Consider the following 14,755-nt stretch of genomic DNA (forward strand, 5'->3'; position numbering starts at 1 on the left):
CACTGTGTCCAGCAATCCCATCCCAGTTAATTTATAATAGGGTGGCATAGATTTAAATGAGGAAAGAACTTGCCCCTAAATATCTCTTAATAATTAGCAAACAAGGCAAGATTAAAGGGATTTGATCCTCTCTGAAATCTTGCAAATTTTCTCTAATTGCACAACTTTATCTATAAACTAACTATCAAAATGGTGAGCAAGAGGCTACTTGTGTGATCTTGTGTGGTGCCCCTTTGCTAGGATTTCCCAGAATGCTTCCTGATGTTAAGATTTGTCTTGATTGTGAGGGTGGGGGTAAAATTTTCAAACCACCTCAAATCTGTTTGTTTTCAAAAGTGACTTAGACACGTATCGTATTGGCTTTATTTTGAAAGTTGATGAGACTTAGGCTCCTATGTGCCTAAGTCACTTTTGAAATGGAGACTTGAAGTGGCTGTGAATTTTTTTTCCTTGGAAGCTAACAGTATCTGAGCTTGTCGCTCGCTTCAAATGGCTTTGAGAAATTTTGCCCTTAAATGTGTTAGGCCTCATGCTGTCGGGAGAGAGTTGAAGGCACCGATTCAGTAAGGCTCTTGACTAGTCAGCGGGACTGCTTGAGTTGAGCATTGCTGCACTGGGACACCAGTGTCCTTCAGAGCAATGTATATTGCATTATTTGGCTCATTCCTTGGTAGTAGCTTACAGCAGTACTGTTCCTCCTGTTGAACAGGTTGTGGAGCTGGATCTGCGTATCGTCGTGCCTTGCTGTAGTGGGCCCAAAAGACCTCAGGACAAAGTAGCTGTGTCGGAAATGAAGAAGGACTTTGAGACCTGTCTGGGAGCCAAGGTAAGGGCACGTGGCATTGCAAACGGAAATATATTTGTCTTCTAGAAGCTATCTGTTGTGCTTAGTCACTAGAGAGACAGGTCTGCGTCAATCAGTTCAGGACACTTTTCGAACAAACGACCTTGCATGAATGTTGTTTCCTGGTTATTTTCAACTGTAGCCTAGAGGATAATGCTAAGGAATAAGTATTCTAAAGTGGTGGTTCTCAAGTTATGGGTCATGGAACATGGGTGGTCCGTGGATCTGCTCCTGACCCATTAGTGAAGTGTTTGCAGTATTGAAGCAGTGACTCAATCTGATAATGGCATACCAATCTGAGACGGCAGGTTTCCAGAAGTGCTTTTTGCCCAGTTAAAATTAAAAAAACAAACAAACAAACAAAAAAACTAAATGCCTTTTGCAGTCCAGCCAGTTAAAAACAGCAATTAATAGAACTGCATCTAGGATTTTGATTAGGACCCAAGTCTAAACACCCCTAAATTCTGGGGAATCTCAGACCTGAATCCAAATCTGAACTTTACAGCTCAGGCTCATTGCCTGTAAAAGCCAATACTTAGGAAGAATGCTCTGGTTTTCAAATCCAAGTGAGCCCTCCAGGTTTGCTGTGCCATTCAGATTTTCTATCCCAGTCCGTAGTATTGATAAGCTAGTTCTCTCCTCTTTTTTTTAAGACTCAATCTTTTGTCTTTTGAGCTAGCTCTCAACACAAACTTCAGACCATTCAGTGCTAATTGTATGAAATCTTGGGCATTCTGGCCAAAATCCCAGGTTTGACCTTAGTGACCTGGCTCGGAGAGTGGGGTGGCTTCCTAGATCCTGATGTTGTACACTGATGTACAGTCTGATCTGGGATCCAAGAGACACAGTAGCCTCCGTGGATGCTAAAAGAGTTCTGGTGTCTTCCTGTCCAAAATCCCACCCTGTGTTCCACTGCAAGAGGCAGCTGCCACCTCATCACCAAGGGATGAGGGGGTAGAATTGGCCCCAATTAAGCAAATGTGACAGTTGGCTGATGTGCTGGGGACTGAAGCAGGAACCTCCCGAGCTGAAAAACAAGAACTGCTACATCTTGTGCTGTAGCTGTTACACACTCATCTTCTGTGGCTTGGGCACAACGGGGGCCTAGAACACAGTGTGTCCCCAAACACTTTTCCTTCCCCTTTTAAAGTACAGCTGTTTTCTGGTACCATTCTGTCTCCCTTTCCCAGTTCACACACTCACCATCGTCTCCCTTTGTTTTTATTGTCCCCCTTTATAGCAAGGTTTCAAAGGATTCAGTGTCGCCCCGGACCGTCACGGTGACCGTGTGAAGTTTGTTCATAACGGCTCCGACTTTGAGCTGACCCATGGCTCGGTGGTGATTGCTGCCATTACCAGCTGTACTAATACCAGCAACCCCTCGGTTATGTTAGGAGCTGGTAAGTGTGGCTGATCATTTGCCTGCAGCAATTTCTCTATAGTGTTAGGTCTGAGTCATAAAAGCAAACCCCATTGACCTTGAAGAAATCACATCCCTTTATGCCAGAGCTGAATTTAGCCCATGGAGTTGGCAAGAGCCATCCAGGGACCAATATTTGGGCTGATACCTAGAAACTCTGGCTGCTAATCACGTTTTTTTCCTTGCGCTGCCCAGTCTCTAAGTGTGGTAAGTTTCATTTTGCACGAATTATCACCTGCCTCTGATCTCTCCTTGAGGCATTTGATGCAGTGCTAAGCAAGGGTGGTGTCAAATTACTTTGTCTGTACTGTAGCCTAGATTGGGGGTTCTCAACCTTTTTCTTTCTTAACCCCCTACTCCCCCCAAGATGCCATAAAAACTCCCTGGCTTCCTGTGCCCCAGCAACTGTTTTTCTGCATATAAAAGCCAGGGCCGCAGTTAGAGCGTAGCAAGCAGGGCAGTTGCCTGGGGCCCCACACCAAGCTACGTTGCTCGGGCTTCGGCTTCAGCCCCAGGTGGCAGGGCTGGGGCTGGGCCTGGGCTTTAGCCCTGCACAGCAGCACTTCAGCTTTCTGCCATGGGGCCCAACGAGCCTAACATTGGTCTTGCTTGGCGGATCCCCTGCAACCTGCTCGTGGCCCCTCAGGGGGCCCTGGACGCCTGGTTGAGAACCACTGACCTAGATTAATGTATGTTTCAGTCCTGCTGCCATTCACGTCAATGGTGATTTTGTAATGGATTTTAGCTGGAGGCTGGGGCTTATGTTTATGTTTGTGGGAATTTGCACTGAGCTGCATGGTGCGCAGTCCCAAGAACAGCATTTTCTGCAGCTGGAATTGCTCAGTCCCCGAGGTTCCTTGTTCTGGATCTAATAGTCGGGTAGCGATGATGAAACTCTGTGGTAATCACTGGATGCTTCTGTCTGACACTCACCCTCCCATTCATGCCCTGTGGGGAAAGGGAAGAACTTCTCACTCATGTTCCTGGTTTCAGTTTCTTGTTTCCATCTCTTCTCTTTTCATCTTTGTGCCAAATTCTGGCTGGCAGCCATGTTTGTGCATGTGCCAGAAAACCTTGGGTGGAGGAACGGCCTTATTTTGCCCCAGTTCTGGCTCCCCTCCAAAGGCGCACAGAGGTGGCTCTGCAGTTCCTCTGTGATTACAGCTGTGGAAAGACGTTCAAGGTCAGATGCTTGCGGGGGAGAGGATGGAAAAGAGCAGGCGAGTGGGCGTAATTTGTGTAGTTGCTCCAGCACCTGGTTGTGGGTGCAGTCCTCGCACCTAACAGGGGTGTTGGGAAGGTAAATTCACTAATATTTATGAGCACTCGGACATTATAGCGATGAGTGCATAGAGAAGCCCATGAGGAAATGAAAATTGTCTTCAGTGTGCAGTAAATAAGGCTTGGGGTCATACATTGCACAATAAGGAGAAAACAAAATATTGAATAGCTGCTCATTCAGGGAGCACCATCTGTCCTGTGCACTGAATGAGGCAAGGGCCATATGGAAAAAATAGTATGTGATCGTGCAGTTATAAAGATTCTGTCATAATACAGACACGCACGAGAGCCGAGTTAAGATTTGCGCAAGCAACCTTAATTCTGTCACTGCCTAACTTTTGAGTGTTTGTTTGACTTGCAACCTTAATAATGTTCTTTTAACAGTTGTGTGTGTTTTTAAATAGGTGCCATTTTCAAACTGGGTGTCTAATGTTAGACTCTTAGGCCCAGATTTTTAAAGGCATTTAGTTGATGCTGTGCGCAGTGTCACAATGCCTAACTGATTTAGGAGCCTACATCTCATTTCCCACCCCTCCCCCCCAATGGATTTAAGCATTAGGGAGTAAATTTAGACTCACGCCTCAATCCCTTTTGCAAACAAGATTTAGGTTCCTAAATCAGTTAGGCATTGCTGTGCTTAGCATTGCACAGCCTAAATGGCTTTACAAAAATCTGGGCCTTAGTTTTATCTGAGTACCTCAGTGTAGCCCAGCACCTGCAGCTCCCATTGATGTCTCTGGACGCTGCGAATGCTCAGTACTTCTGGAAGTTACCTGAAATGACCTGGTGGGCTGTTTGCATCATCCAAACTGACCACAGCAGCTGGCAAAAACTAGTCACCTTTTGTTAGTAGCCTCATCGTAGAGGTCACAGGTTTTAGAGACACTGATCCAGCTTGCAGGGCTGCTGTGAATAAATGGCAGGCTTCAGTCTCCAAAGCTGTCAGCTCTGTACTACAAGCACTGAATTCACCTGTCCACAAACAGTTTAAAAGAAATAAAATGTCCGGGAGAAGAATTCAGGCTCTGGGTAAATATATTCTTGTTAACAAGCTCTAAGAAATGGACTGTGATACAGTGGTGCTTTGAAAGGGTCACACTCAGAAGGTAATTAGATAATGCTGTTTAAACAGGCTACACATTGGGAGACCATTTGCTTACATCAAGGGGCCAGATGAACTTATGCCATTAGTTAGTTCAGCCTTGGCTCACCAGATTGTCTAACGTGGAATGTTTTATGGCTCCTCTTCCCTTGTTTAATGCATAGAAAATAGCTCCTAAATTGATCAAGCACCTGATCTTATACTGGTATTCTGTCCAAGTGTGTGTGTGTCTTTGAATGTAGCTGCACACAGCTTTCCACTGGACATGAAAGAAACCAGTACCACAGTTCGTCAGAGCACTTGGAGTCATGGAACGAAAGCAGACGAGTTGCTGATTCAAAACAATTGAATGGTGGAAATAGCATCTCTTCTGTTTCAAGCTATTCAAGGGAGCCGTCAGACGATTTTGGGGGGTTGTTACTGTTTTGTAGGTGGACTGTACCATTGCCAAAAGCAATCACAGATGCCCTTTGTGTTTTGCAGGATTGCTTGCTAAGAAAGCTGTTGATGCTGGTCTGACTGTGAAACCATACATTAAAACCAGCTTGTCCCCAGGCAGTGGGGTTGTCACTTACTATCTGCGGGAGAGTGGAGTTATGCCTTACCTTGCTCAGCTAGGGTAAGAGGGGTTTTCATTTTAGTCTCAAGGCTCATTGATGCCTATTTCCCATAATCCTTGGTAAATGTAATGACTGGACAAGCAAAGCATTTGCAGCAAGTGATGGACTCTAAGACCATGATGGGTGTCCACAGTTTGAAAGGTATAGCTGAGTCCTTCAGGCTAGAGTCTCGACTGTGTAACCCAGGCTGCGCCATTTGCTCAGGTGGCCAATTGAAGCCTTTGATTTCTGTAAAGGCTACTTCTTGTTAGGCAAGGGAATGGCTTATTTCTTAAATGTAATTGTTCTAAACTAGTATCTCACTTAAGACTTCTAGGTCTGGAATTTGTCCTATGCCTTGGCTGATGATAAACATATGGGCTCCAGTATGCATCGTTGCAATCACATGCACTAATGACTGCATGCAAAACATTGTACTCACTGCAATTGTGTGTGCAGATTAGGTGCACAAATTTATGCACCCATCTACGCTTTTTTTTTTTTTTGTTTAGAAGAAGGAAAAATATGAAAATGATCATCAGACAGTATTCTGAGCAGAAAATGATATTGAATAGCTTGTGTTGTAACACATTTTCTCAAAGTGGAAATTGCCCAATCGTTTGCTTTATCAATAAGGAATTAATACCTATCTTGTGATCACTAATATATTTAATACTGTCTCTAGGTTTGATGTGGTGGGTTACGGGTGTATGACCTGCATTGGAAACAGTGGACCTCTACCAGAGCCTGTTGCAGAAGCCATCACTCAGGTACTTGGCTGCTGTTAAATCTTCTGCAGCTTACTCATGGTCTTTCAAAGACAAAATCACGTATTTATTTCACTTAGTCAAGAGATTGAGGTACATCTTGAAGGTTTGTTGCCAAGGGATCCATGCAGGAGAGGGCTGTGATACTTAAACTCCAGATGAGAACTCCCTCACTGCAAACAAAATGACAAGCTGCAGCAAGAGCAGGAGAGCCTACTTATATCATCCTGTGGTGCAGCCTTAAAAAAACCTCAGGATGGTGATCCTAACAAGAAGCTCTCCTGTCAGCAGTGGGGAATGTGGAGTTGTATCTGCTTGCAAGGCAACGAGTTGCTGAGTGTGAATGAAGTTCTAGCATCTTCATTGAAGATGCTGTAGAAGCGAGCTTTATAAAAGGGAAAATGCTTGTTAGTTGGGATGTCCTTGTTTTAATGCAGAGTAGCTTTCTGTCTAATTAAAGAGTGAATGGGTGTCCGGATACGGAACAAATGTAGCCCCCTGGAATAATATCCCCCACCCAAATGACTCTGATTGTGTTTATAAATGGATCTGTATGGCTGGTTTTGTGGAGAGAGAGGCCTACATTTTCAAACGTGACTAGTGGTTTTGGGTGCTTCAGTTTTTGGGTGGTCGACTTGAGATACCTTTTTAAAAGGGGCCTGGTTTCACTTCTGAGAGTGCTGAGCACCTGTCCTTGGAAAAGCAGGCCCTTTGAAGTAGAGCACCTAAAATCACTTCCCACCTTTGAAAACTGAGTCTGCAGTCATCTCAAGGGAGCCTGGAAGCACTTCTGCCCCCTTTGACCACTAGAGACTTCGGACCAAATATGACCCCATTGTAAGAGGGTGCAAATCCATCAACTTCAGGGTTGTTCCATTCAGTCAATACTAGGACTAAATCTGGCCTCTAGCTTAAAATCTTGAATAGATCATAGGTGAAAAGGGGCTGGGTCTCTCAAATTGTCTCTTTACAGGAATGTTTCTGTGCCAGAACCAGGCATCTTCACTTGCCTGGCAGTCTCTTCTCAGCTGAAGCTCAGAATGTGATAGCTGGGTCAAAACTGATGTTTCCTACATGCATTTTCTAGTAACCCAAGGGCATTAACAGGGAAAAAACCAAAGTGAAGCCTCTGTTTTGGAGAGGCAGAGAGGGTTTTCTGCTCACCCTGTGAGAAAGGAGAGCCTTCAGAATAGCTGAGGGCTACATAGCAAGATTCTATTTTATTGTGTTTTCCTGTTCAAAATGTAGCTTTGCCCTGGGATTCAGAGGTCATCTCTTGGCCAGGTTTTGCAGTCGTTAATGTTAACCAGTTTCACAACTGTGTGGTGATGAGCTTGTTTGTTTGTGTTTGCATGTTTAAGAAGCTTATGGGAGGATTTCTGTGTGTAAAACATTTTTTTTTCCCTGTCAAAATAAGCCCCTGTTTATTCCCTGCTGTGAGTAACAAACAGCGACAGGCCACCTGTATGAATATATTTGTAGGTCTTTAATAAAAGACAGTGGAGCAGTGTAAGCTGGTATTGCTTTGTATGTGGCCCAGCCTTTGAATCTCTCATTCAGCGATACTGTAATGATATTAATTCATTCAGTGGCTATCTGTGAGGCGACTGAGGTGGTTTGTAACCAGACCTCTTGCAGGCTAATATTAGTGTGTTGGGTTGGTTCATGGTTTAGATGGAAGACCTCCAAGGAACACTTCAGTGCTTCAGGAGCAATCCTAGATATCAGTGCCAGAAAGGACCATTTTGATGATGATTTGGATTGTGGCCCAGGACTGGGACTCCTAAGTCCTGTACAAACCCAGAACAAACACGTGATCCCTGCCTCTAGTTTGACCTTCAGGGTAATACAGGACAGAGAAAATGTGGTGCTGGTAATTCAGCAGGTGATGGTGAGCCATTTCCTCAGAGTATTAGGGGCCTTGTGCTGCTGGCAGTACTGCCTTTTGGGAGAGCCACAAAATGTAGGTCCTGATGCCTTCTGGTCAGTGCCGACCCCTCTGGCAGGAGTGCTCCCTGGCTACACAGACCATGTGCCACCATTCAGCCATGCTCCTGCAGTTTAATTACGTAAACTGCTCTGTCGCATGCTGTTCCAAGCTGTATCATGCTGTTAGCTGCCCTGTCCCCCAGTCCCATGACCTGTCCCCCAGTCCCATGACCTGTCCGTGACTTTTACTAAAAATACCTATGACTAAAATGTAGCTTTAATCATATACAATCCCAGAGCACTTTCCTTGCCATTGTTCTTTCCTCTGACCCTAACCTTACAACCATTCGGAATACATTTGAGCCAGAAGGCCCTTGACTTTCCGCTGCTTGTATTCACTTGTCTCTACCGCTGTCTTGCAGGGAGACCTCATAGCGGTGGGCGTGTTGTCCGGAAACAGGAATTTTGAGGGTCGCATCCATCCCAATACTCGGGCCAACTACCTTGCCTCCCCGCCACTGGTAATAGCCTATGCTATCGCGGGGACCATAAGGATTGACTTTGAGATAGAGCCTTTAGGTAAGAAACTGCTGGGATTTCTCCCCATCCCTCACAATTTTTCAGTAAATTCAACTGAAGTGAAGAGTCCAGAGGGAGCATCTATTGTATTGGTTTGGGAGGAGCCCAATGAGGTGCATGTGAGATGCAAGACAAGCAGGTGTTGAATCAGTCGTGACCACTAAGCACTCGTCGGGGAGAAGTGTGTTAATAGCACCAATAGTTGAACCTAGAGCAGCTCCTTCAGGGGAATATTGGGTGTTGTGCCTCTGCAGGCTTGGGGGGAGGGGAGCAAGGCAGACCTGAAGGATGCCTGTTTTGCACAGCATCGCCTGGCAGCCCTACCAGAAAATACCAATGGGAGTTAACCCTGACAATGTCATCATCAACTTCCACGTCCACCGGGTCAAAGCCAGGCTGGAAAGCAAAGGCAGCATGGTCTCTGAGTGTTGGAGTACAGTAAAGAATAGTGGGAGTGGACAGTACACAGAAATTGGATCACTTTTTTCAAGTGGAATGTTTGTACACAAACTCTGTGTGTGGTTTCTTATAGGAGTAAATGCAGAAGGGAAGGAAATTTTCCTAAAAGACCTCTGGCCAACAAGAGACGAGATCCAGGCCGTTGAACATCAGTATGTCATTCCAGGGATGTTTAAAGAAGTCTACCAGAAAATAGAGGTGACTCGGTTGTCTGTGTAATGCATTAACTGACTTTTGTACTTTAGCAAGAAGAGCTTCTGCCTCTATTTAGTAAGGTCTTCCTGATAACGAAGTAATAAAGCAAAGTAAGCAGTCATGGGGTAAGAGGGCATGTCCTTTCATTGATCAGTAACTAGTTAAAAGATAGGAAGCAAAGGGTAGGAATAAATGGTCAGTTTTCAGAATGGAGAGAAGTAAGTAGTGGTGTCCCCCAGGGATATGTACTGGGCCCAGTCCTATTCAACATATTCATAAAAGATCTGGAAAAAGGGGTAAACAGTGAGGTGGCAAAATTTGCAGATGATGCAAAATTTCTCAACGGGGCTGGCTCCAAGTTTTTTGCTGCCCCAACTCGGCTCCTTCCCCATCCCATTCCAACCCCTTCCCCAAATCCCTGGCCCCACTTCCTCCCCTGGGCATGCCCGCATTTCCCCTCCTACTCTCCCTCCTTCTCAGGGATAGATAAGGCTTCCAAGTCACTTAAATTCTTCTGAAAAATTTAATGTGAGTTTCTGTTTTTCAGACAGTAAATGAATCCTGGAATTCCTTAGATGCTCCATCAGATACACTATATACTTGGAATCCCAAATCTACATACATTAAATCACCCCCTTTCTTTGAGAACCTGGTAGGTACATTTTTTTTTTTCCCTCCTTTCCAAAGGATTTTCTGTTCACTTCCAGGGCAGTTACACTACATTCAAGGCCAAATTCTCCTGTTAAAATGATGTATAGTTGGAGATCCACTGATGTGATAACCTGTTCCAGACTTCTATCTGCATAACTGGGCCAAATTCTGATAGTCCCTCGTTTGATCTTTTCCCATTCAAAAATAGCTTAGATCCAAAAACAAAACAAAAAAAAACAAAACCCTCCAACACAACTAATGAATATTCAGAGGGTGAGGTTTGTTTGAAGAATGGGTGGATTTTTTTTTGACTGGTTAGTTTAACTACCTTTTAGTGCACCTCCCACCTGTGTCAACCAACTCAACAAATTCTGGGTCACTTTCATTCTTCTATGTGTATATAGATTGATTATATTGTTAGTGCATTTTGTTTGCTTGCTAGACTTTGGAGCTTGAGCCCCCTAAACCAATAGTTGATGCCTACGTGCTCTTAAATTTGGGCGATTCTGTAACAACTGACCACATATCTCCAGCTGGGAATATAGCAAGGAACAGCCCTGCTGCTCGTTACTTAACCAGCAGAAGGTAAGTGAATTTAAATGCTTTATATTTTCATTCTCATACACAGGGGCAGCTCCAGGCCCCAGCACGGCGGCAAGCCACGGGGAGCGCTCTGCCGGTCGCTGGAAGGGCAGCAGGCAGGCTGCCTTCGATGGCCTGCCTGCGGAGGGTCCGCTGGTCCCGCAGCTTCAGTGGAGCCAGCGACCAGCAGAGCGCCCCCCGCGGCATGTGTCCCTGCTTGGGGCGGCGAAATGTCTAGAGCCGCCCCTGTTTGTACAGGCTCTTTTTGCTCCTTCCCCCTCTCGTGCTGTGGTTCAGTGATTGTACTGTGCGTGTCAGAGGGCTGAAATTCACGTGCCTTCCCACCCTGCTGTTTTCACCTCCTTGCACCTGTCGGGAGCTCTTCAGAAGGAGCTGCTCCTTCTACTGTCCTGAGCAGCTGCCTTGCTAGCATCACGTGGCAAGTGAGCAACTCTCACCTCACGTCCTCCCTTGACTTTTTGGCTTCATGCTACAGTATAAGCTGGGTCAGCCAGTGCAGAGATAATAGGGAGCCATTTCCCTTCCAGATAATCCAGCCAAATCTTGGTTCCTTGAAGTCAACACCAAAACTTTCAGATTTCAGTGGTACCAAGCTTTGACTCTAAACACATTTCCTCTATAGTACAGGACTCCTTCATTGGTGAAACCAGGACATCCTGAGCTACAGAAGCTCTTGAGTTTAGATCGTCTTTGGTCAGAGCAGCTGCTGCCACTGGCACAGGCTTGAGAACAGGGTGCTCTTGCTTTACTGTTATATAGGAGGTCTGGGGTTTTGTCTGCCAGGCCTTGGACTAATGTTGGAATCTTCTTCTCTCAGGCCTGACTCCCTCCTCTGTTTCATGCAGTGTTGTGCCTCTAATCCCTAGTCCATCTCTGTGAGCAGCACGAGTTTTGTTTCTGAAAACTACAAGTATACTTTTTAAAAAAAACATTGCTGTTGTAACAAGTCTTTCAGCGGGTTTTTAAATGAAATGTGCTAATGTACCAGAGGTTACTGCATGCAGATTACTCTTTCTTGATGGGTGCAAGTCCCATTGATGTCAATTGGCTTGAAAGTCTAAAGTCCCATACACAAGTTGCAAAACAAATATAGTATGTTAAAGTAACACTTTGGATGGATACCAGTACAAACAGCCCTGCTCTATACTATGCATCTCTGTTAGTGGCTCAGATAGGAGGAGACCTGTGTGTGTTTCTTTGGGGGTCATGCATAATTCCCTTGTACATCCACCCTTACTGTTACCTTTTCCCCTATGTATCAGTTAGCCTGCCCCTAAGAGCTCAAGTTCTACTGATTTGAACAATGCCTTGCATAATGGGCTCTGGTCAGGGACCATAGGTCCTATAGCAACAGGAGTAAGCAATGGTAGCGAGTAAGTAGCAGCTAATCGGAAGGGATTGCTATTGGTTCTTGTGGCTAAATGCAGCCTGGTTCCTATTATTGTAGCACCACTCGTACTGCTTGCGGTAACAATGCTTTGGCAGCCTCTCTGGCTAGGTCTTGGTTACATGCTTGTGCTACCGTGGGCTGGTAAGAAAGATGTTGAAATAGAAATAATGAACTGGGAGCTGGTTCCTGACTACACTGCTGGAGAGCGCTTTCAGAGCAAGTTAAAAAGATGACTGGATCTAGCTTCAGAGATGTCTCTTCACAGCTTATTTCATGAAACCACTTCAGTTTAAAAATAAACACCAGTGTCTCTTTTTTCTAATAGCTTGACTCCCAGAGAGTTCAACTCTTACGGCTCCCGCAGAGGTAACGATGCTGTCATGGTCAGAGGAACGTTTGCAAACATTCGCTTGTCAAACAAATTCATCAATAAGCAGGCACCCCAGACCATCCACTTCCCTTCTGGAGAAACAGTGAGTGCACTGCATGATCCACACTGGCACTGCCAACCTCAGGGCGCCTACCTAGTTTGCCTGCAGTAGTTACTTTGGGTTTAAGGTGGTAGGAGGCTATTTCCTAGTTTTCTGGGTCAGATCCTCATCTAGTGTCAGCTGATGTAGTGCCAGTGACTTCAGTGGAACTATGTTGACTTATTGAGAATCTGTCCCTCTAAAATATGAGATGTCTCTCTAGAGCATACATCTTTATCGATTTCTAATTCTGTATCTGTCTATATATTCTGTGTGTAGCAATATCTATGCAGTAGAACCTCAGAGTTACAAACACTTAAGGAATGAGCATTCATCATTCTGAACAGGATTGACTTAATACAATCTTTAATAGCTTTGAAACTACTATGCAGAAGAAAAATGTTGCTTTTAGCCATCCTACTTTAAATGAAACAGGCACACAACTGGTTCTTACCTTGTCAAATCTTTTTTGAAATTTTCCCTTTACTGTTTTATGTTCATCACGGTGCTGTATTTAATTTTTTTAATCTCTGCTGCTGCCTGATTACATACTTCTGGTTCCAAATGAGATGTGTGGTTCCAGGGTCAGTTCATAACTCAGAGGCTCTACAGATCTATATATAACCTCTCTATATATTTATATAGCTAAATGTATATTTCTAGAGATCTCTCTATAGCGAGACAAAACACACACACAGAGAGAGAAATCTAACAGCATGGGTTTGTAGACATGCAGTCTTTAGCAGCTCTCATCCCAACATAAAAATACATCCACCACTATTATTGGCTATTTGCAGCTCTGCCAATAGCACCTGTGCTCTTCTGGGCACCAGTGAAGAGAGAACATACAGTATAATTTGGGCTGGGGTTCACAAGTGATACTGGCAGGGCTGTAAATGGCCAATACTAAATGAAGAGAGATCGGTGTTGGGATTGGACACTATGTATGAACTGACCTGCTCGAGCTATTTCACATGATGGTGTTGTTCTACATCTGTATTCACTCACATTCTGAACAAAGCACACTTTCATGGTGTAGGCTAGCTCTATGCTTAATAGTGGTATTTTGCATATGTGTGATTATGGAAGGAAAAGTTCTTCTTAGAGTACCCTTCTGGTAGACTTGGAAGCAGCAGAGCTCTTTACTTCACACACAGCTGTGTCCCGACAAGACATCTAATGTATCTGGTATTTCTTCCAGCTGGATGTGTTTGATGCAGCTGAGAGGTACAAGCAGGCAGGCCATCCCCTCATTGTGCTGACTGGCAAGGAGTATGGCTCAGGAAGCTCCAGGGACTGGGCAGCAAAGGGCCCTTTTCTGCTGGTGAGTGACTCTGTAATAAATGGAAGTGGAGAAGTTAGAATCACCCTTTATTGTTCACTTCTCCTAGATGCTTGTGAGCATCCTGTGTCCAAACTCCCCATCGAAGGTGAAGAGTATAAATTAATAAAGAAATATTCCAAGGAGTGTGTGTCTGTCTCTAACTCCAAGTAGAAAGTTACTATCAGTCACTAAAGGAGAATACAGAATATTGCTAATGCTGGTTAAGAAGGGGCTGCTGATGGGAAAAGTGATTTGCCTTTGAGAACAAAGCACCGTTCTATGCACAGCAGAGCCTTTGCAATACCGGCAGTGTTGTAACCCACAACAAGAGCTATATACTAGAGATGCCAGTTATCTCTGCTAAGGAAATTCGTACTTACCCAGTAAACAGGTACGTTTCACACTCTTAAACAGGACTCACTATTGCAGAAACAATAGCTTATAACTGAGATGATCAACGCCGCTCTACACTGCATACTACAGGCGGCTTGCAAGTTATTCCCCCAAGCGCGAGTACGATTGAGGTTGGTTTGTGCATGACACTCCAACCAAAAAGGGCCCAAACTTGTAACTGTTACTTATTTACCTGGATTTTAAGCTCTGTGGGGCAACAAGCCTTTGTTCTATGGCTGCGCGGTACCAACTGCTGACAGGATGCAGTTGGTGAGGGGGGGCGCCTGTCTGCTGTTAATATACAAATAATACATTTTGGAAAGAAAAGGCCTGATCTCACTACCCCATGGAGTAGGATGGGGCTTTGGTTCATTTCCCACACTTGCACTTTTTCCAAGAGGCTGGGTTGGAAGCAAAGTTTCTGTTGAAACCTGGAGTTATTTAAGAGATCGCTGTGCTACATACGATCAATGGTGTGACTGCTGCCTTTTTTTAAAAACAGTGTGGCACCTAGTAGTGGAAACAGGCGCACACTATAAACCAATATCTATGCACAGATCAGAGGTCATGTGGCCCAGAGCACAAGCCTATTCAGGGTGCCAATGTGTGTGCTAGGAGTCCTTATTTCCCCCCTTTCTAAAAGACAACATGGCCAAGGTTTTCAAGAACCTGATATACAATACCTTTTAAAGGAGCACTTTCTGAAAATGGGGCCCCTTTGTGGTGGGTTGGAACACAATCACTAGTCA

General features: G+C 44.7%; 2 protein-coding genes across 3 annotated transcripts in view; one reads left to right on the plus strand and one right to left on the minus strand.

Moving 5' to 3' along the window:
* The window catches only part of ACO1 (aconitase 1), a 46,026-nt gene that overhangs the window by 29,492 nt on the left and 1,779 nt on the right, over nt 1-14,755 (plus strand). For both annotated transcript variants that reach the window (XM_032787447.2, XM_032787449.2), the window contains exons 10-19: nt 710-826; nt 2,085-2,244; nt 5,131-5,266; nt 5,932-6,016; nt 8,365-8,521; nt 9,054-9,178; nt 9,723-9,827; nt 10,269-10,411; nt 12,145-12,292; nt 13,491-13,613. In XM_032787447.2, the coding sequence (XP_032643338.1) occupies nt 710-826; nt 2,085-2,244; nt 5,131-5,266; nt 5,932-6,016; nt 8,365-8,521; nt 9,054-9,178; nt 9,723-9,827; nt 10,269-10,411; nt 12,145-12,292; nt 13,491-13,613 (1,299 nt within the window). The remainder of the gene's footprint in view (nt 1-709; nt 827-2,084; nt 2,245-5,130; nt 5,267-5,931; nt 6,017-8,364; nt 8,522-9,053; nt 9,179-9,722; nt 9,828-10,268; nt 10,412-12,144; nt 12,293-13,490; nt 13,614-14,755) is intronic.
* The window catches only part of RIGI (RNA sensor RIG-I), a 41,356-nt gene continuing 36,285 nt past the window's right edge, over nt 9,685-14,755 (minus strand). Inside the window, exon 19 of the mRNA XM_032787445.2 lies at nt 9,685-13,623. The gene's annotated coding sequence lies outside the window, so the exon portion shown is untranslated. The remainder of the gene's footprint in view (nt 13,624-14,755) is intronic.

This window comes from Chelonoidis abingdonii, chromosome 6, assembly GCF_003597395.2.
Source record: "Chelonoidis abingdonii isolate Lonesome George chromosome 6, CheloAbing_2.0, whole genome shotgun sequence".
NCBI lineage: Eukaryota > Metazoa > Chordata > Testudines > Testudinidae > Chelonoidis > Chelonoidis abingdonii.